This window comes from Trifolium pratense, linkage group LG1 (genome assembly GCF_020283565.1).
Source record: "Trifolium pratense cultivar HEN17-A07 linkage group LG1, ARS_RC_1.1, whole genome shotgun sequence".
NCBI lineage: Eukaryota > Viridiplantae > Streptophyta > Magnoliopsida > Fabales > Fabaceae > Trifolium > Trifolium pratense.
The window spans coordinates 37,865,789-37,887,885 of NC_060059.1; the positions used below are offsets into that span (position 1 = coordinate 37,865,789).

The following is a 22,097-nucleotide window of genomic DNA, read 5'->3' on the forward strand; positions in this document are numbered from 1 at the left end:
TCTTCAAACCCTTTGGCTGCTCCTCATTCACAAACATCTTCAAACCCTCCTCATTCCCAAATGACACCTCAGACATCATCTTCAAACCCTTTGGCTGCTCCTCATTCCCAGACATCTTCAAACCCTCCTCATTCCCAAAAGACACCTCAGACATCATCTTCATCTTCAAACCTGTTGTAGAGTTATGATCCTCCTTTTGGTACGCACAAATCGGACCTGGAGGTTGATTCTTTTCAGGCGACGATAAATCTTTAGACATTTTAGGGTTTTTACGTAAGGGGCAATTGAAGTTGACAACGCGAGAAAAATTAGGGTTGTAAGAGCGAAAACGAATTCTTTCAAATTACGAATTAGGGTTTTAACCTAGTTAACTTTTTACCCATTGTTTACGGGTCGTAGGATCGAATCATGTTAATAATTTTTGTTATTAAAAAAAAATCTTTAAACATAACAATTTATGTCACTTTGCCAATACGCAATGCGGTCATAAGAATCATTTCTAAATGTACATATAGATTTACAAGTTTGATTTTATTTAAACTTTAAAATGATTTTAATAATTTTTGGAATATGATTTTATTTAAACTTTAAAATGTAATTTTTTTTTATTGAAATCCCCATAACTTGAGTTTTCTTGTCATCTCTTCCGCACGTTTGACCACAATTAAATTTGTAGGTTTTTTTTCCAGAGCAGGTGTACATTGAAACGCGAGAAATGAGATTGTACTGCCAAACCAAATGAGTGAAAAATCCATCTATGACCCACTTAATTCCAAAAATATACTTAACATATGTTTGAACCTTCTCATCCCCACCGCCCGTTTGACTACAACTCTAATTAGTAAATTTGTATTTTTTTTCGCTGTGAGTATTCATCGGAAAGCGAAAAATGAGACTGTACTGATAAACCAAACAAGTAAACAATTCATTGTAACTACAACAAACTCAGACTTAACATATATTTCTAACGTAACTTTTTCGCGACATAAACATAAATTTGTCCAACTTTACAATCCCTGACATCAAAATTTCCGCGCCAGAATCACTTCCGGACGCGAAAAATAGTCAAGCAAACATGCTTCCAAACAAGTCCTAACAACAAATTTTAGCGTTTGGATTTTGTAAATTTAAACTGCCACCGTGGCTCCCGCTCACCCTATTCTCACGCTCTCTCCTCCGCTTTTATTATCACTCTCACTCTCATTTCTTCTTCTTCTTCTACTTCCACACATTTTCCTCTGTACTTCACTTTCTCTCTCATCTTTCTCTCTCTCTCTCTACAATCTCTGAATTTTCAAGTAAGCACATTTCATTCACACACATTGTACTAAATTTTGCTATCATTATTTTAATTTCATGCTGCATAGATCTGTGACTAATTATTATTAATTAGTCATAAGCTATGAACAAACAAAGTCAATTTTATTTTATTATAAAAAAAATATTTAATTTTATTTTCAAAGACTCGTTTATTCAACATTAATAGTCTTTTTTATTTTAATTGATAATTATTTGGTGTTTATATATTGTAATGTGAATTTTGATTTGTATAGTGAGAGAAAAGAAAATGAATAAGGAAAATGGTGAGAATGTGAGAGTGACTAGAGCAAGGGCTAGAGCCATGGAAGCAGCTTCAGGAAATGGAGAAGCTGTTGGATTGAGAGATATAACCAACATTTCAACAAAATCTCATCATAAGCGTTTTCAAACCTCGAATTTTCAGGTATATCAGCTCAAGATATTTTTTATTTTATTTATTATTATTATTATTATTATTATTATTAATTATTAATTATTATTTATTATTGTTGCTGCTGCTGATGTTTTGTTGTTGTTGTTGTTTTGATGAGATTGATTTTGTCATGTGTGTTTTTTAATTTATGTTTGGTTACATGTTTGGAGTAGAAAAAAATTGATCTTGACATGTTTGGTTGTTGGTGTTGAGATTGATTTTTTCATGTGTGTTTGAATGTTTTTTTGGAGAAGCCAAAAGTGATTAGAGAGATGTAAAATTAATTTTGACATGTATGGTTGTTTTTAATTATAATTGATTTTGCATCTAGACTTAATTTTGACATGTTTAGTTTAAATGTGATTTTTACGCTCATTTTTATTTTAAATTTAGATATATCCAAAAAATCCATTCAATTTTTTAATTTTTATAAAACTTGTTGATGAGATTAATTGTTGACGTCGAGGCTGATTTTTTATGTGTGATTAGATGTTTTTTAAAGTTATGTTTGGTTATTTGTTTCAAGCCTCCAAAATTGATTATGGTGTAAAATTAATTTTAAGGTGTTTGATTTTTCTTGAGTAAAATTAATTTTGTCTGCCCATAAATTATTACTTAACTAACAAATAGTGATATTGTTAGGTTGAACGTCTTTATTAATTTGAACAACAACAAAAAAAATTGATTTTCTTTTTGGATTTGTTTAGTCTAAACGTAATTTTCCGGTGAAAATTAATTATTCAACTCACTTTTCGTAAAAGTTGTGACGTGATTGACACGCTTAATATAAAATGTAGTATAAATTTTTAAATGGAATGCAAAAACTATATTTTATCATTTATATTATTTTTACTAAAATCACATTTAACCTACCTAAAGCCAATGATTGTGTATTTGATTTATTTTGCAGAAATTTTTTATACTCTTTAAGAAAATATCAATTATTTCTTCATGAATAATCTTAACCAAAAATACACTAATCCCGAATTTGTTTATGTACGAGCTGGCTAGAATGGTTCTAAATTACAATTGTAGTTACGTTGCAAACCAATGCGGCTACAATTGTGGTTATTATGCCGTTGCAGAGACCTCTAAAACCTTTACATTGTAGCTGCAATTGCGATCGCAGATTGCAATTTTCGCAATTTAGAACTATTAAAATATGTATAACTACTGATTATTTTTTTTATTGTCCATTGCGTAGAAGAGTGAAGGTAATAAGAAGAGAAAGACCAAGGTAGCTTCACAAGATCATATCCCCTTACAAGTTGTGACAACCAAAGAGGATGCTAAGACAGAGTTAGCCGAAGATTCATCAATAATGATGGAAAAGTCACTGCAAGTGCAACCTTCTGTGGAAAATCCCCCGCTTTCAATGCAGGATTCTGTCAGCTCTCCGGATAAAGGTATTTTTCACTTACTGGATTTAATTGATATGCACTGTCAGTGTAAAACAAATTTACACGTACATTTAGTCACATTCACGTCTCATCATTATGTCACTTTGCTATGTCGGTTCCTAAAATCACATTCACGTCACATTCATTTATTGCAATGATAAGATGATAGCCAAGTATAGAAATTAAATTACAAGCATTTCAAAAATGACTTATTAGTTATTATTATTTTTTATCTTGATTGGATTATGCAGACATAAGTATTATATGTGAGAAACTGAGAGACTCAGTTGACTTGGGAATTGTGGACATTGATTCAAAGTTAAAGGATTCACTTGTTTGGACTTCTTATGCTCCTGATATATACAATAGTATTCATGTTAGAGAGGTTTGTGTCGTAAAATCTCTTTCTTTTTTTTTCATTTGGATTATACTCCAACTGCTTCTGCTTTTCTGTCAAAGTAGTAAAACCAGACAACTTATTTATTCATTAATATTATAACATTGTTGCATAATGTGAAATTTCGAAGTTCACTTCGAAAAAGTAAAAAAATTGATGGTGTGTTTTGGTTGTTAAATCTCTCCAGTGTGAAAGGAGACCATCAGCTGATTACATGGAAAAGTTGCAGCAAGACATCACTCCAACTATGCGGGGAATTCTGGTTGATTGGCTTGTGGAGGTTAGTCTTAGTTCCGTTATAGTATTACACATTGTTTGGATAAACAACTTAATTAAGCGCTTATAGCATAAGCCCTTATATTAGTACTTATGTATTACTTATTTCTATAACAAAAGATAAAATTAAGTGAAATCATTTTCATATGAACTACAAGCTGTTTTCATAAGCTATCCATAAGAGCTTATGGAAATAAGTTGAAAACACTTATAAACATGTCATAAATTCTCTCAAACAATCTCACAAGTGCTTATGCCAGTAAATAAGCTCAATAAGAAAATTCAAACAGGCTCTTAGTATGTTGTATCCTTGTTTCTTAGATAAAGGAACATTTTAATGGAGCTTTGTTATATTCTTTTTCAGGTTACTGAGGAATATCAGCTAGTTCCAGACACACTTTACCTTGCTGTGAATCTCATTGATCGATTCCTTTCTCAACGTTTGGTTACAAAACAAATGCTCCAGTTGCTTGGTATCACTTGCATGCTGATTTCATCGTAAGTACAATACGTAGTATTTTTCTTCTTGTACTCTTCTTAGAGATCAGAACTGTGACATTGAGGCTTTTATACTGAAGTTTATATGGCATTAAATTTTACATATTCAATCTTAGACTTGTATGTGTGTTTCATTAATATATTTTACATAAGGCATTCTCATTATTGTCTGAATGAGATTAACATGCTTTATAAGGAAACTTTATTTGGAAATTCTAAGTTATTCTTCTTTTCTTTCATGGCTTTAAGCAAGTATGAAGAGATTTTGGCTCCTCCATTACAAGATTTTTGCGACATCACAGATAATACATACTCGAAACAACAGGTATAAATAACATTTAGTATTATTGCTTGCTGGAAACTTCATCTTTTCAATTTGCATTGATAATGAAACACCTAATCATTGGCACATGATAGGTCTTGAAAATGGAGAAAGAGGTTCTCAATCTCCTGCATTTCCAATTAGCTGTTCCTACAATCAAAACATTTCTCAGGTACATATACATATACAGTTTTTGTTCAAGCATGCCATTTAGTTTACGCTTAATGGAACTATAACCGTCTTTTTTGGCTTTCAGGAGGTTCATTGTTGTAGCACAATCTTCTTTCAAGGTACTTAATATAGACTGTACTTGACATTAAATATCCAAATTTTGTACCTAGATTCCCTGCAGTCGAAATAAGCATGAAGTCATAGCACTAATTAGATCAGCACTGTTGGATTAAGACGGCTCACATTTCAACTTTCATAAATCGTATTCAAAATACAAATTTGAAATCTGAGTTATCTGATCTTAATCAAACCGTGCCAATTTCTTTGACAACAAGGAATCTTCCAAAAGTGCTTCTATCAAGCCAATTAAGAAAACAAGCAAAGTCATGCTGAGTGTAAATTTTTTCATGTTATCAGGTTGTTTATGATGAACTGGAATTCATTGCAAATTATTTAGGAGAACTTGCTCTTATTGAATACAGCTTCTTGCAGTTTCGACCTTCCAAGATAGCTGCATCTGCGGTTTTTCTTGGCAGATGGACCCTCGACCAGTCAGAACATCCCTGGGTCTGAATTTTATTATGAACACATAACTTTCATGTTTTACAATTAATTAGCCTATTAGTTTGTAAATAAATAAACCTAATTAGATTCACTTGTGCATTTATTTGCAGAATCCAACTCTAGAGCACTATACAAATTACAGAGCATCTGAGCTGAAAACTACTGTCCTTGCACTGCTGGATTTGCAACTTAATACCAAAGGTTGTTGTCTGACTGGTGTACGCGAAAAATATAACCAACAGAAGGTTAGAAATTTATTTTTTCCTTTGTTCTTTCATTAACATATTCTCTCTGGTTAAACTAAGTGAGTTAACCAAGATAATATGCTTCTCTTTATCATAATGATGAAGAAGCTCATGACATTTACTTTGGCTTCATATGACAGTTTCAAAGTGTGGCGAACTTGATTCCGAAACCTGTGGAATCTCTTTTCTAGGTTCAACTGTAAAAGGCTAGAGACTAAAGAATGACTTTAGGAATTTCTGAATCAACATATATGGAAGGTGAGATTATGTCTAGCAGTAGTTATTATGACATCAAATTGATGTTATTATTCATTTCCAACTATGGTCTATTCTGTAGTTGTGATTTGTAGGATGGTACCAATCTCTGGTGCTTCTTAATTTTATTGTAGTGAATGATACAATGACAATAGAGAATTGTATTAATAATGTTACTTTTGTGTTGTAACAATTTAATAATGTTACTTATGTGTTGTAACAATAACAATCATCCTTATTTATTATTACATTATAATAAACAAAAACATATTTGTCGTAATATTGTGTAGTTTTGTGTTTTCTTTCCCTTTAACTTTTAAATGGCATACAAATTGATAGATTTTTGGTTTGTTTTTTGTGTGTGTGATCTACCGTAATTATGGCATTTGACTCTCCAACGACATCCTGAGTAATTGCTTATCGAATTAGACATATCCCGGTAGTGGTGTCTTCCACGCAAACATCTTTGTCCTGTTGCATGAAACTTCAGTTAAGATCATTATCCTTCAGAAAGCTAAAATGGGATTCATGCTTGTCAAACTTGCCCTAGAGACTTGTGATAGGTTAGCATGAGGCTGTCTTTGAAGCTAACAACCCTAGACTTGCCTGCATCTCGTTTTTCTCTCTTTTTGATAGAAAAAAGTTTCAGTGAGCGGGTTTCAGGACCTTAGGCTCAAAAAGCATACTTACATATCACCCATCAAAGAGGTCCTCACGCCGGCAGTGGAAGTTGAACTCACGCCCATGCAAAGTGTGAGCCAACTCCTTACCAACTGAATCAACTTTCATTGGCACTTGCCTTCATCTCTACTAGACTTCGCCTGTACTTGCATATCAACTAGTTGTATATGCAATATCTCATTCCTAGCCATAGTATTTTTTGTGAGCTCTTATCCCTCTTAATTTAGGCATGATTCTAATTTTTAATAACCAGCTTTGTTAACCTTAAAAACCAGTAATGTCTATAAAGTATAGCTGATGTCATTTTGCCTATTTATTTTCGGTTTTGTAAGGTCTCAAACATGATTCCAATAGAAGCAACAAAAACTTCCTTGGTTCAAAAGAGGATTTAGAAACATTTTTTGCCTTTTGCTTGTCCCGGTATCAAGGCGTGTTGGCCTTAAACTACCATTGTCTACAGAGCAAAGTTTATGCACATTTATTTTAGCTTTTGAGAAAGTGACTCCTCTAAGACAAGTAAGATGTAAAGTGAGAAAATTATGGGTCGTGAAGCACGTGTAATATCCACCTTTGATTTCTCAATCAATGGTGTTACACGTACATATTTTAGACGAGCTCTCTTTAGCCAATCTACATCCAGCTTTTGAGAGGTCTCAAACATGATTTAAGTAAAACCAAGAAAATCTTTCTTTGCTTAAAAGTAAATTGGGGAAAGTTTTTCCCTACTTGCTTCCACTAGATTCTAAAACAAACTAATTCAGGTTTTCGGGTTAGTACTTATATTTAATAGAGAGCAACTGAGGACTGTAATGTAAGATGGTACATACACTGAAAGAAGGAAGATATTACAAACAAGATTCTTATACATATAATCGTTTGATCCACATCAACTGCATGGTCTTTTTCAATACTAACCATAAGGTAAATTACGTACCACGCAGTAGTAATCAAAACCATGTTTGATACATCTTGCTGCCAGAAGTAACCCCATAGCATCCAAAACCAAAATGCCACCACACAATTCTTGAGGATACCATAGCTATCATATATGTCATTCATGTCATCAAAGGAGACACTAAAACAGCGGTATTTCCAATTACAGGCTTGAGACTGGCTACTTGCTCTAGTTGTTTCCATGCCTCCTTTCGCTTCTCGGCTTCCAATATTAAAATTGCTTCGTCCTCCTTATATTGAGCATGACAAGATACAAATAGCTTCTCATCCATCTCCACAAACATCTTTCGGATATTATGAGTTAAGTTTACAACAGCTGGGTTCCAGTGGCTTTTGATATTCCTCTCTAGTGCTGGAAATATGATGGGAAGGATCGCATGCCGGTTATGAGCAATCAAATTTACAATGTGGTCATTGTTCCATAAGAAAAGGGTCCTTTCAGCTACCTGAAACAATCCATGTTGAACAGGAAGAAAAAAAAGTATTTTTCATCAATTGACTAGCATGTCAATGGAAACAGCTGATTCTTAAAAAATGCCATAGCGCCAACAAAGATTACTAGGGAGAAAGTGCCGAAAATGCAACAAATGCATAAAGATGGAGAATTTTTTTGCAGCACTTAAATTATTTACTCAAAAAAAGGTAAAAAAATAGTCAGCTTTCATTCCAAAGGTTTAAGGAACATGGATTTTAAGAAAATATAGTGCTTTGTAGAAACAAGAAAGAGTGTTTATTTTATCCTCATTCTAGAATAGATTTAGAACCAACTTGAGTTTTCAAACAGACAAAGAATGATAAGATGAATTGCTCGTATTATTAGGGATTCAATTATCGCAATCCAATGAAGGAACTGCAAATCTCCCCCCAAAAGTTATAACATGTATTATAAAGCAAAGGACCACTTATAACAACATATAGTTAGATAGATATCAAAGCTAGAAAGTAAATACAGTTGGGACATAACGACATACAGTTATGTCTAACTAGTTCAAAAGTGAAAGCGAGCATATAGCACCATGCAAACTATAGAGCATATCATTTTGAATGAAAGAGTAACATAAGAGCACGCAAATGATGAGGATTTACCAAATGAGCTCAGTGTAACAATTTTACCTGAAAGTGTAGGCTGTTAATGCAGCACCCGAGCCGCAAAAACAGTGGAACCATGATCCTTTGAAACTCCACCATGCTAATTCCTTCCAAAATTTCTTCCAATTCTCCTAGAAACATCACCTCTTTCTGACTATTTGTCACTGGCCAATATTTTAACAAACCACTTATCACAATGCTTGCTAACTTCGGCTCCTTCTCTAAGAACTGCGTAATACAGAAGGACAATTGCTGAAAGTAGACCCCCAAAGATTTAGGCTTGTGCAAGGGAATCAAAACTCTCCACAAGAAGATTTTGTGTTCCTCTTTCAAAGGTAAAGCAAATCCACTAATCACACTCCCGAAAATCTCCAACAACTCGGCAATACCATTATGTTTCTCAGTCTCAATCACGAACCGATAGAATATATTGTTAATTGATTTCCGAATAAAGGGTCTATGCACCATGAACTTCCCATAAACCCTATGCAGGATTGTCTTCAAACAGTCTCTTTCTCTAGGATCCTCAGAATCAAACAATTCAAGCAATTTCGAAATGAACGAATGATCGATATACTTTTTCGCTACCTTAGCATCAAGGCACGAAGAAGATATAAATTTAAGCAGCAATTCATAGACAAGTTGCAAATGTGGCCAAGCAGGATCAAACATTGGATCATCATCATCATTCTCACCGCCACTAGCAACAACACCATTAGCCCTATAATTAGGTGGAAAAACTCGAAACAAATTAATAGCACACATTCTACACATTGCAAGAATAGCAGGCTCACTAAACCTCATTGATCCAGAAGCCACAAAATCAACAAGTTCAACCAAAGTTTTCCTTTTCACATCTTTATCAGCAATGTTCTTACTAGGGTCAGTGAAATCAAATGTAACACAACAAAGACTCAATTTACTCACAAACAAGTTCATCTTTTCAGCATTTGGAACATCCTTAAAAGGCACCAAAGGTTCAATCCCAGAAACCATGCTAGCCGGAAACACCGCCGACGAAGAAGCTCGTTTCAAGGAAGCACCACCACCGTTCGATCGCTGTTGGCTTTTACCGGCAGCCCGTGGAGATTCGGAGGAACGTGACAGCTCGTCGGAATCGGTTTTCGACGACTTCTTGGGAAGCTTGTTGAAAATTTGCTTCAGCATTGCAACCCAGAAGCTGAAATTCACCAATTCCAAAGCTTTTACATCGAACCCATGAAAAAAAAATCAAAATCAACCAACCCAAGCAAAATATTGCTAATTATGAAGCTTAAAAACCCTAGATCTCGTTCACCTAACCAAGTAAAATTTTCAACCAATGTAGATTTCCCCGTGAAATTGAGATCCACATGTGAAATAGGGTTGAGGAAATTTTCAATTTTGAACCATGCATTGATGTAAAAATCAAATCTTGAAGATTGTGGTTCTTGTGTTACCAATAACACGTGAACCAAAAGAGGAAAGGTGAAACCAAACAACAACAAAAGAAAATGTTTGTTACAAATAATGCAAATAAAAACACCAACAACAAAAACAAACAATGATTATGATGATAATGTCACATATAAATAAAATCACACATTGTTAACATATTTTTTTTCCAAATTTTCTTGGGAAAAATATGAGAAAATAAGAAAAAAGAAACAAAAAATTGTGGTTGAAATTGGAAAAGGATGGATCTAGAGATAAGCAAGAGGAATGAAGCAAATGAAATGCTTGAAGAGATTTTTTGTTTTTGGGTGATGGATGGATTGGAATGGAATGAAAGGTTTCTTGGTGTTAATGATCCATCGCCATGAAAATGAGAAAAGAAAGAAAAGATAAAGAAAACAAAAAGGGTATAATAATGAGTTTCTATTTTACATTTTATTTTTTAACGATAAAATATTGTTACTTTAATTCAAAAATATATACTAGTCAAGTTACTATGGACGGCAATTTTTTTTATATATATATAGTACGGCACTTTGTTTTTTATATTCTTTTTATAAAAAATACTTTGAAAAAATTATAAGAAAACACTTATTTTCATTTAATATTGTTATAAATTTTAATTTATTTCATGTATACCCTTATTTAATTACTCTTAATTCAACTAACTTACTTATTTTTAATATTCGCTCCCATAATAAATTAGGATATAAGTAAAATTAAACATTTAAAACATTTGAAAATTGGTCAAAGTTTCTTATAAAAATGACCAAATTTTTTCCGAAAGTGTTCCTTATAAAAAGGACTAAAGGGAGTACTTTTTTTTTTACAATGAGGGAAAGAAAAGGGAAAACAAACAACAAATAAATTATCTAGAAAATAAAGTCTCACTAGCATCAGCTAGCAAGATGAGACTCGTTTCATTAGGTGGAATAGCTATAGGAGAATAAACTTCAGGGTTTCGTGCTCCGAGTTTGGCTAAATAGTCCGCACAGGTGTTGTTCTCTCGAAATGTGTGAACAACTTTAACCCTCCAGTCTTTAGCAAGGAGATCCTTGATATTATAAATAATAGCTGCATAGTGGTGTCAATCATTAACAGGGTCAGCTAACAACTTGATAACGGTCTTAGAATTAGAGTAACACCAAAGCTCTTTGATGTCCAGTTCCCAAGCCAAAGCTAAACCGTGATAAATTGTTAATAATTCCGCGTGAAGGATATTCGAGAATCCTATATTACCAGCAAAACCTTGTACCCACGCACCATCTGAGTCTGAATCAAGCCTTTGAAATCGGAAACTCCGGGATTACTGGTACTACTTCCATCAACGTTCAAGATCATGCATGTACCCCCCGTGAGCATTCTATGCAAACCATACGAGTGTCCGGACTCACGTTAAGATTGAAAAAGCACTTTTTAAGAAGATGTGCATAATTGTCGATGTACATCCTGAGAGTAAAGTAAGACATAACCTTGTTTTCCATGCACATCTGATTTCTTGCTCTCCATAACCACCAATCCGCAGCTAGAAACGCGAAAATAGATGGTCCATCGATGCTATGTCGTAACCAGCTATATAAGTTATTTTCTTGAAAGAAAGTCTGGTTTGTGAATCCAAATGATTTCCATAAGCACTTCACGAATTCATAGTCTCTTAAACAGTGCATCGTTGTCGCTTCGTCCGTGTTGCACCTAGGGCAAAAGATATCTCGGAGCATCCCTCGGTGAGACAACATTGATTTAGTAGGGAACGCATTTTGGAGAGTTGTCCAGAGAAAGAACTTGATCTTTTCCGGCGCCGAAATGTGCCACAACCAATTCCAAGAGACTTCATTTGTATTGGTAATAAACTCGTTACAGTCTAGCCAATGATAACCATCTCGAGCGGTGTAAAACCCATTGAGGTTCCATTTCCAAGTATAGCAATCTTCCACGTGGGAATTCAAATTAACAGGAAGCAATTTTAAAGCGGTGCAGGACATCTGTAGGAATAGTCGTGTAAAGCAAGTTAAAATTTCAATTGCCGTCAGTAAAGACATCGCTAACTCTCATTTTTTATACTTTGTCGCTTACAATTCTCCCTCTGATTTTTTTTAATCAAATGTGTATTCTCTGCGCGTAATAGTAGAAATTAATCCATTTAAGGTAACTAAAATCTATTTAAGGGACTCAAATATATATCATTCTTTTTACATAAAGTATCTATTATTTATGTCACGCTATGTTGGTTCATTCTTCGTCTTTACAATAATCATTTCACGTGTATTATTTTAATTAGACTTGTGACCCCATGCTATCACATCAGTCTTGTAGTGATAAAGATTTTAATACGGTGTTTGTAATAAAATTATAAAAGATTGTTAGTTATAACACAAAAATTATATAATAAACACTTATATGGATACAATTATACAAAAAATTCACTTCTAGGTGGATACAATTCTTCTCTCACAACCCAATTGTTAGGGGGTTCAGTGATAATTGATGCTTGACTTGATAGGGAGATAAAGTGTTTTGGAGAAGAAAGAATCTTAAAAGCATGGTTCCGTCAAGGAAGTTGAATATTGTAAGAATTTTTTTATAGAAAATATGTGATGAAATATCATCAAATGTAGTTTTCAAGAGTCTTTTTGGTTAAATTTTAGTTTACTTTTATTAGTATAATATTTAATGAAAGATGATAAGCAGTGCCCTCGGAGCAATGGTCAAGTAACAAAAAATGGTAATATATTCTTGAAAATAGTGCATTCAATGCATTCAAATGTAAAAAAAAAATATTTTTTATTAAAAATTTGTACTTTTATTTCCATTTTTGTATCCTTAACCATTGTTTTGAGGGTACCGTTTAGCATGACCCATATTTAATAGGAGTCTATTCGAATAAATTGTAGTTTTTGAATTCATGAGTCAATTGGGTGTTTATACTTTTAAATCATTCATCAACCAAATATATTGTGTAATTTTTGTTGTGTTTCATTAGTTCTATATAACAGGATGATCATTTGAGTGAATCATTACTATTAAGTTGTGAAGTTATTGATGCCTTATTTAGTGATGAATAAAATAAGGAAAAGGCCATGTTGGCCTGGCCCAAAGAAGAAAAAATTTACTCCCTCAATCCTATTTTATAAGATCTCATTTGATTAGATGCACTATTCATGTCTTGTTTTGATCTTATTTTTCTAAAAACATATAAATGTAAATATTATCATATAAGATATTGTTTAATTTGTTTCGACGAGTATTTTCAAAATATCAAATTTCTATAATTTTTACTAATGAACAATTAAATATATTCGTAATCAAAATTATGCATTGATTTACGTGCAGTGATCAACTGATTTTTATATTTTGGGACCGATGGAGTATACAACTAAAACAAAACAAAAAAAAGGGGGAATTCCTGGCTTGCGTGAAAAGAATAGATATCAGGACAAATATTGAACACAGCAACAAATAAGGGAGTTCTCACACGTCGAGAGAGAGAGACAGTAGAACACGGTGGCTGCACTTGATAATTTGGTGATTCAACTAGCTTTGTGCAACAATTTGATGCATAATTCTTAATTCTCTTTTATCTCTAGTTAAATATTATGAGTAGTTAAATTTTTTTATTGTTAGGATGAGTTGAATTTGGATAAAAACTCTATGTTATGATTTTGATACTATTTATTTGAATGAATTTGTTCATTACTTGATAACTTTTAAATTGATTCACGATTCATGATTTGAAACGAGAATGAAATTTGTGAATGCCCTTTATAGTCCATACTCCAGAGAAACAAGAAAAATGATTGGTATATGCATATATACAAGATAAAAGACTTAAATGAAAAAAAAAATACAAAGAACTATTATTTTATTTTTTTACAAGAATAAATGATTAAATGAAAAAAATATATATAAAGAATTATTTTATTTTATTTTTTATAAGAATAAATGACTAAATTGTTACAAATAAATACGAGAAATAACCTCTTATATAATAATTTTATCTTTACTTTTTTAAATTAATTGTATAATAAAACAAGATACAATATTTTTACATTAATTAATACTGGAGGGATATATTTTATATTCTATCTAGAAAAACAAGATATTCCTAACTAAATAGAAAGAACTTTTTTTTTTTTTATAATAATGAGGGCATAAGCCCGAAAAAGAAAAATTACACAAAGATCATTATAGGGGTAGTAATCCTCAGTTCATCAGTTAACAATAAATCTCTAATCTGAGATGTTCAAGAATTATAAAAAAAAAACCACGATCCAAAGTACACCCAATACTCGACAAGGCATCCGAAAAATAAAAGAAAAACCAGTAATAATATTTAATTAAACGAAAAAGAAAAAAAGACATGACTTAGAAAAGTTTACACCAACATTTTTTTATATATCTTTAAAAAAACAAGATATTCCTAAATACTCCCAAAAAGATCTTGAGAAAAAAAAAAAAAAGAGATTAAAGGATATAAGCGAGTAAAACAATATTACATAAACAACTAATAATATTTTATTTTTCTGCCACATCATTCTACTTATGTATGGTTATTTTGAAACTACTTACATAACATGAAAGAGTTGTGATTTTTCATTAGATGTAATTGTAAACTTTTATTACAATGACTGGTTACCATCTTTATATATGTAAACTTTTATTACACTAACTAATGCTTACCGTCTTTAAACTCAAAGAAAAAGTAGAAGAAGACAAAAAAAAAACCATTAGTAATATTTAATAAAAAAAAAGGAAAAAGAAAAAAGATAGTGAAAGAGGTAACACCATTTGGGAAGCAACTTGACAGCTTCGTGACTGTGACACACTCTCTCTTTTCCTCTTTCCCTCCGTCACTCACTACGACGCCGTTTCACCTTTCCTCTTCTTCCTCTCTCGATTCCGCTTCTCTTTCAGTCAACGCTCTTCCTCCATTCATTTCCTCTGTCGTTTCCTCGATTCACCTTTTCACGCGCTTTCTTACCTCATCACTCTCTTAGGTAAACTACTTTTTTTTTTTCCATCAATTTCCGTTAATCAATTCATAAAACGCACTTTTCCGTCATGCAAGCAAAATCACTGTTCTATTATTTTCAATTAGGTTTTCATCAATATCAATTTATTTGCAGGTTTTTAATTAATCAATTTATTATGTGCAGAAATTATTAGGTTAGGTAACAATGTTCCTTTCTCGCTTTGCAAGTGAAATTAGGTATGGTTATTGTATTACACTAGGGGAAGGGGATTGTATTGCATGGATTGACTTATTTGAACTTATATACTGACATGAAATTATAAGACTGTGTGAGAGAGCTTGTGAAAATAGTTTATGGGCCTGTTTGGATTGGCTTATATGAGCTTATGATAGACATAAGTTTTGTGAGACTGTTTGGGAGAATCTATAGAAACAATTTATGACAATTTTCTTAAGTTTTTTTTAGTTTATTTTTCATAAGTTCTTCAAGATAGTTTATGAAAATACCTTATAGCATATACCAAAATAACTTAAATTTATTCTATCATTTTCTATAGAAATAGGTTATGTAAGCTTATAAATAAGTGCTTATCATGTTAAGCAGTTGTGCTATAAGCTGCAAATAAGGTGTTTATCTAAACAGGCCCTTTGACCTATCTATAAGTTGTTTTCAGCTTATTTCTTTAAGCATTTCAAAATAGCTTATGAAAATAGTTAATAGCTTATATGAAAGAAGATTTATTTTATTTTGTTATAAAACTAGCTTACATAAGCACTTATATCACAAGTGTTTGTGCTATAAGCGCTTAATTAAGTTGTATTTGGAAATTGTTATTTTCTTTTTTGTTTTTGGAAATTGTTATTTTCTTTTTTATGTGATGAAAGATGAGAACTGTTATGTATGGTTTTGGGAACAAAATATTGGTTCTTAACAGAATGCTATTGCTAATGGAAAATACTCATTTTGCTGCTTTAGATGGTGCAAGTAAGTAGACTGGTTTTGCTAGTGCAAGGAGAAGCTTTTGTTTTCATTCACACCTCAGAAATTTGTATTTGAAGGTAATATAGATATTTCTGTGGTTGTTTTTGTACTGTTAGATGCTTTCTTGGCAGTCATATGTGTTAGTAGGGGAGTTATACGAACTTTGCCTAACCGGAACTGTATCTTGAAAGGTTCAACCAAAGCTTCCTCTTGATGGAGCGACCCGGGAGCTTCAACGACGGTCAACATATTATAGAAATACCTGTGAATGTCGAGGCTTCTACATCCGCATCGTCTCGTGATAGACATTTTGATGCTGTAGACACGGTGCGTGTAGAAAGAGTAGGCAGTATGCAGTTGTCTGGTGGTCAGCCTTCGGTTTCAACCTCAGGCGTACCAATTGGATCAAATAGTAGGAATTCTTCGTTTGTAAGACGGGGGGATGCTCGTCGGAGTAGGAGTCCTGTTCATTCTGGATTATGGATATCTATTGAGCTAGTCCTGTTAGTAAGCCAGATTGTTGCGTCTGTCGTTGTTTTGTCATTGTCCAGGCATGAGCATCCGCATACGCCATTGTTTCAATGGATAGTGGGCTATGCATCTGGATGTGTTGCTACACTTCCTCTTCTTTTTTGGCGGTATTATAATCATAATCATATGCGAGAACAAGATACAGCTCAGTCACGTCAAACATCTCCTCGGGTTAGTGATCCTTCTGGGACACATCTGTCCATTTCAAGAAATAATGGTGATGTTGGTCAGGCTGCTGCTGCATCTTCTAGAGGAACTCAAGCTTCAATACTGATGAATAGAAGGTAATGAATTAATTGCTATTGTTGCTAAATGATTTTCTCTTCCAATGGTAGAATCACGGTTTGTTTTAGAAATATTATTTTTTATATATGATTTACTATAGTGCAAGAATTTCAATGCCATTACAACTTGTATCTTGCTCGGAAAGAAAACATAGGTTTACAAATGTTTGGGGCCAGTAAGCAAGCTTTGTTTAGTTGATGTATCTTCTTTTTCTCATTGTCTCATTTCTGTGGATTTTGCATTCTTATAGGAAGCCATCTTATATTCTGATCTTGTACTTATTATTTTGCTTTGGTTACACTTTCTTCTTGACCATGATTTGGAAATGAATAAAACTTGTGCCTTTTGTTTCCTAACCAAAATATCAATTTCTCCAAATTATCTTATGGCCTTCATCAGTGTAATATGTATAACATATTTCCCTCCACTCATTTTTGATTTAGCCGTGGAGGCGACTGATGGTTACGTAAAACAACTTAACATTAAAGGCCTAGGAAGGAAAATTCAACTAAGCTCTTTAGGTAACACCCCAACAAAATCAGTTAACTTCCTAGATCTAGAAAAGTATTTCGTTTTCAAACGAAATGGTAATTCCCGTAAAAGAAGTCAGGAGCAGCTTTTCTAGCAACCATCCTGTTATTAGCATCAACCTCTCACATCCAACCTAAAAGATTGTGCTATCATACAGCCATGATAGACAGAATAGAAGTGCCTGGTACGGTTATCTTAGTAGTGAAGAAATATGCAGAATCGACCGAGGAGCCATTCCTGTTTAATGAGGAATACTACTTTGCACTGCCTATATAGTGTGCTGAATTCACCAAATCAGAGTGGGCCACTAACTTTATTAGTAAACTGGTCAATAGCTTCTGGGATTGGAACTTGGTGTTATATGTATTTACCAGCTCCAGTAATAGAAACATCTAGTTAACTTTTAATGAATGATTACGAAGGTAACATTCATTTTTTATTTAAGTAATCCTTTGCTTATGTCATCCTTGTTGCTCCTGTTATTCTTTTATTGAAATTTTGACCTTTTATTTTAACCTCTGAACATTGTATGCTGTAAGTTGTTTATTAAGGCCCTAAGCCTTTTTCATAATTGCAACACAGAACGAAGATACTTGTGGAGTACTTCAAAATATCCTTAGATTGCTTTTTTGCTGTGTGGTTTGTCGTTGGAAACGTATGGATCTTTGGGGGACATGCTTCTGCTGATGACGCTCCTAACTTGTATAGGTATACCCTGTCATATACTCTTACATTTATTCTTCTAGTTTTCCAGGGTTTCCAAATTATATCCTTTTCCCTTTGCTTGGCAGGTTATGTATAGTGTTTCTTGCATTTAGCTGCATTGGTTATGCCATGCCTTTCATCCTCTGTTCAACCATCTGCTGTTGTCTCCCATGTATAATTTCCATCCTCGGTGTTAGAGAGGATCTCACACAAAACAGAGGAGCAACTTCTGAATCCATTAATGCTCTGCCAACTTACAAGTTCAAGATGAAGAAAAATAAAAGAAATAGTGATAACAATTCTGCTAATATAGAAGGTGGAATTGTGGCTGCAGGAACTGAAAAAGAGCGTGTGATCTCTGGAGAAGATGCGGTAAGTACAATCTGATCTTTATTTATGTATGATACATAATTGAACTTTGTAACATCATGGCATTATTTGTCTTGGTTGTTACATCATATCCAGTTATGTGAATGGAGTTTTCTTTGTAAAAAATGGTATATATCTATTCAACTTTCTGTCACTTTGGGTTATAGACGAACAACTTTAGGATTGTAGTCTATAATTTGAAAGGCTGTTTTTTTTTTTTTTTGGTTTACAATGAGCTGGGGATCGAACCCAGGACCTACAACATACTACCCAAACCCCTCACCACTAGACCAAACCTAGTGGCTTGAAAGCCTGTTTAAATTCAGCATTTTGTAGCTTTTCGGGAATTAGTAGCTGCAGTATCTTGAAAACGTTTATAGCTGTAGTATATTGAAAGTCATTTATAAACGTAGCATCTGGGCCAGGTGATAAAAGTTTGATTTTGTATGGTGCTGTTGTTGAATTACACTGTTTAAGCTACGCGAGGAATCCCAAGTGAAAAGTGTTAAAAGCATAATGCTGCCTTTGTCATTGTGAGTGCGTTTGTTTGTTTCTTGCACTTGTATGCTGACTGAAATGCTGGCACTTTCTGTGGTTGTCGTCTGCAGGTTTGCTGCATCTGCCTGGCAAAGTATGAAAATAACGACGAGCTGAGAGAATTGCCTTGTTCTCATCTTTTCCACAAAGACTGCGTTGATAAGTGGTTGAAGATAAATGCATTGTGCCCTCTTTGCAAGAGTGAGGTTGGTGAAGACCTAACAGGATTGAGGTCCGGAGAAGATGCCACCCAAACAACGGGATGATAGCAGAGTTGTAAATGGTGTCACCATCCCTAGGTTTAATCTAGTTATATACAATACACACGATTTGGATGCTGTCGATATCCTTAAAACCTGAGAAATGGATAAGCTCATCTTGCAAGTTATGAGAGAGAAAGAACATATTGCCTATTTATAAACTTGGTCGACATTACTCAGGTAATGGTGGTGGGCTCCTACACAATAAGTGTGTGTTTTTCTCTCGCATAACACGACACAGACACTTATCTTTTGAAGGAAAAGCAAATTATCTAAAAACCAGTTATTATACATATTTACACTTGCAATCTTGTAAAGTTTTTTCCCTTTCAATGATACTTACGTTTTCTCCATGGATGGGATTGAGGTCATCCATTCCAATTCCATATCATTTTTGTTTATATATTTTCTTCTTTTGGTTGGAACTATAAGTTGGTATGATGTAACTGATTGTTCAAGTTACGGCCAGCACGAGCCAGAGATGTATGATGTTACGCATTTGGGTTAAACATAATTTCATGTAAATGGGCCACAGCCTCACAGGAATATATAAAGTGAAGTACTGCCATTAGACAATTGTGATGTCTCTGTAAATGTATTGATTTGCATTTTGCAGGGGAGGGAGGGTTATTCATAGGTACCAAACTAGGGATTGCATTCTATTTTGGCAGCTATTTGATTATGATTTATTCTAGTTACAAGTCATGAACTTTTGGTTACACCCTTGTTTGAGAAAAATATCCTTTGTCTCTATTCAAATTTTTCATTCATAACCCGTTTTAAATTTCTATCTTTTCCTCTTTCCGTTCTACCTCTTTTCCCCATTCCCCTCATGTATCTATTCATTTTTCTGGTTAACAAAAAATAAAACAACTTGTCTTTCTCTTCATCTTTTTTGAATTTAAACATTTTTTTTTCTGCCCAATTTTTGCATTCCATTTTCGTTCGCAAGTTGTGTATATCAATGTGTAGTTATGAATTTGGGTTTTAAAATTTTATCTGGGAAAATGTTGTTTGTTTTGGGAATATGTGTGTTTCAATTCATACATACATTGGTATATGTTGAGTTCAATTTGTGTATGCCTCTGTAATTTTTTTTTTGTGACACTTCCTCTGTAAATCTGCTTAACCTCTGTTAATTTGTTATCTAAATTAAGGTTTTGTAGACACGTAAAATATAAACTTAGAATTTTAAAATGATTTGTAGATGAAGAAAGAAAAAAAAGGTAAAACTAGAAAATCAATGAAAATGTAGAAAATCACTTAGATAGGTCTTGTGCTTCAATCATCAGCCTTTCATCAAGTTTGTACACCTTCAATGGATGTGAGAGGTGGAAGTGAAAATAGTTTTTGAAAAATTTATATGATCATGGACAATTTTAATAGTATGATTAAATTTTTAAATAGATTGGGTGTAACCGGTGTTGCTAGAATTTTTTATTTTTATTTTGTAAACTACATTTGATTAAGGGGTATCATCAACACACAAAGTTCTTTTCCATACAAAATTGGTTTCTATGAAAAGTATTGTCTGGTTGTTTGTAGGATCCTTGATGGTTAAGGATCATAGTTCTCTATACTTTTGCATTAGGTGCCAATTTTTAGTTCTTTTTGGGGCCTTGTTGCTTGCTAGACAAGAATCAGGACTATATTCTTACAGCCTAACACCATGGCATGAGTTATAGGATTTTTATTTATTCGTACAAGTCAGACACCAAAACTTTCATTCTTTGTATATATGTGTCATATGATATGTCATATGATGACTTGGGCAGGGGTTGTCTCCAGTGAAATTTTCACTGGATTCCCTCATGTGTGCATCTATGCCCTCAATTGCATTTTTTTGGTTGACCAATTTGTAGGAAAAAAAAAGTGGACGGTCAGGATTTCATGGGAGAGAAAATTAATGGGAGAGGATCCATCCCCTGATGACTTGTTTAAACATGTTTGACTCATTGTGTTGACCCATAATGATTCCATAACATTGCTCAATTTTTTCTATGATTCATAAATGAAACAAACACTTTTGGTCTATACACTCAAGGTATTGAAGCACATGTTTCTTGATTCTTCACTTTCAATAGTCTATTAAAAAAAATCAAACTTTCGACCATTTAAAAATCCTTATCCCATCATTTGCTTCGCTGTTAAGCTCCGTTAGTGACATACTCCCTCAAAACCTAACACCATTGAGCTCCGTTAAGGAATCACCCGTTGACCTTTTATACACAATTATATCTTCCTCCCAAGTGTCAAAAGTGAACCTCAAGACAAAGGTTCCTCCATAAAAGGCAGATGCAGTTTGAGAAGGTAAAAAGTTTTGTTCAGTTTGATGCAAAATAGCAAAATTTCTGTTGCTAACAAACTACAAACTCTACATTGAACAAATATCATCTTAGTTTTTTTTGTTGATATTTCAAGTTCTCCAAGCATCTATGTCAGTGCTTAATCAGAAAATGTGTTCAATTATGCAGACTGCAAATGTGTATTTTACTAAATACAAGACGGAAATGCAAAGTTGGTGTCAAGAATGTTAGATTTAGATAAACAAAGTAGAGAGAATGAACAAAGGGAGGCTACTAGGGTTTCATAGAATTACATTACAATAACTTAGAATACAATGAGTTGTCATATGAATATATAGAAAACATAAATAGACTAAATTACTATTATGCCCAAAGCCCAATTACAACCAAAAGCCCATTATATTATTAAATCACTAACATATTATCTAACATCTCCCTGCAAACTCGCAATGCCTTGACATGAAGCATTGAGAGTTTGTCAAACAAGACATCAAACCAAAATAACTAACAGAGAGCAGCAACCAAAGTGAGTTGACATCATTGAAAATGCAGCAAGAACCATCACTAGTAGAAACGTCCAAACAAAACCAAACCGAACAGGAAA

At 33.3% G+C, this 22,097-nt stretch overlaps 3 protein-coding genes across 5 annotated transcripts; 2 read left to right on the top strand and 1 right to left on the bottom strand.

Annotated features, from left to right (window-relative positions):
* The first annotated feature begins 1,139 nt into the window (after nt 1-1,139).
* Nucleotides 1,140-6,082, top strand: LOC123914771 (cyclin-A2-2-like). Its single transcript, XM_045965946.1, has 12 exons — nt 1,140-1,298; nt 1,554-1,723; nt 2,937-3,138; nt 3,384-3,517; nt 3,717-3,809; nt 4,170-4,303; nt 4,553-4,628; nt 4,721-4,797; nt 4,882-4,915; nt 5,214-5,363; nt 5,471-5,605; nt 5,746-6,082. Coding segments are annotated over exons 1-12 (1,257 nt in total). The 5' UTR covers nt 1,140-1,297; the 3' UTR covers nt 5,797-6,082.
* Nucleotides 6,083-7,339: 1,257 nt separating this feature from the next.
* On the bottom strand, nt 7,340-10,506 carry LOC123914754 (serine/threonine protein phosphatase 2A 57 kDa regulatory subunit B' kappa isoform-like). The gene is made up of 2 exons (XM_045965930.1): nt 8,609-10,506; nt 7,340-7,941 (listed from the first exon to the last, which is right to left on the bottom strand). Exons 1-2 carry the CDS (start codon nt 9,749-9,751, stop codon nt 7,597-7,599), a joined length of 1,488 nt encoding a protein of 495 aa, XP_045821886.1. The 5' UTR covers nt 9,752-10,506; the 3' UTR covers nt 7,340-7,596.
* A 4,188-nt stretch (nt 10,507-14,694) lies between these two features.
* Nucleotides 14,695-19,763, top strand: LOC123914781 (E3 ubiquitin-protein ligase At1g63170-like). Of its 3 annotated transcripts, XM_045965955.1 has the most exons (7): nt 14,778-15,012; nt 15,172-15,224; nt 15,964-16,046; nt 16,161-16,784; nt 17,899-18,024; nt 18,108-18,393; nt 18,999-19,763. In XM_045965955.1, the coding sequence occupies exons 4-7, from the start codon at nt 16,183-16,185 to the stop codon at nt 19,191-19,193; spliced, it is 1,209 nt and encodes a 402-aa protein (XP_045821911.1). In that variant the 5' UTR covers nt 14,778-15,012; nt 15,172-15,224; nt 15,964-16,046; nt 16,161-16,182; the 3' UTR covers nt 19,194-19,763. The 3 variants fall into 3 exon arrangements, with proteins under 3 accessions (XP_045821918.1, XP_045821911.1, XP_045821925.1); XM_045965962.1 differs by lacking the exon at nt 15,172-15,224 and having other exon boundaries at nt 14,695-15,012; XM_045965969.1 differs by having other exon boundaries at nt 14,781-15,012; nt 15,172-16,046.
* The last annotated feature ends 2,334 nt before the right edge of the window (nt 19,764-22,097 follow it).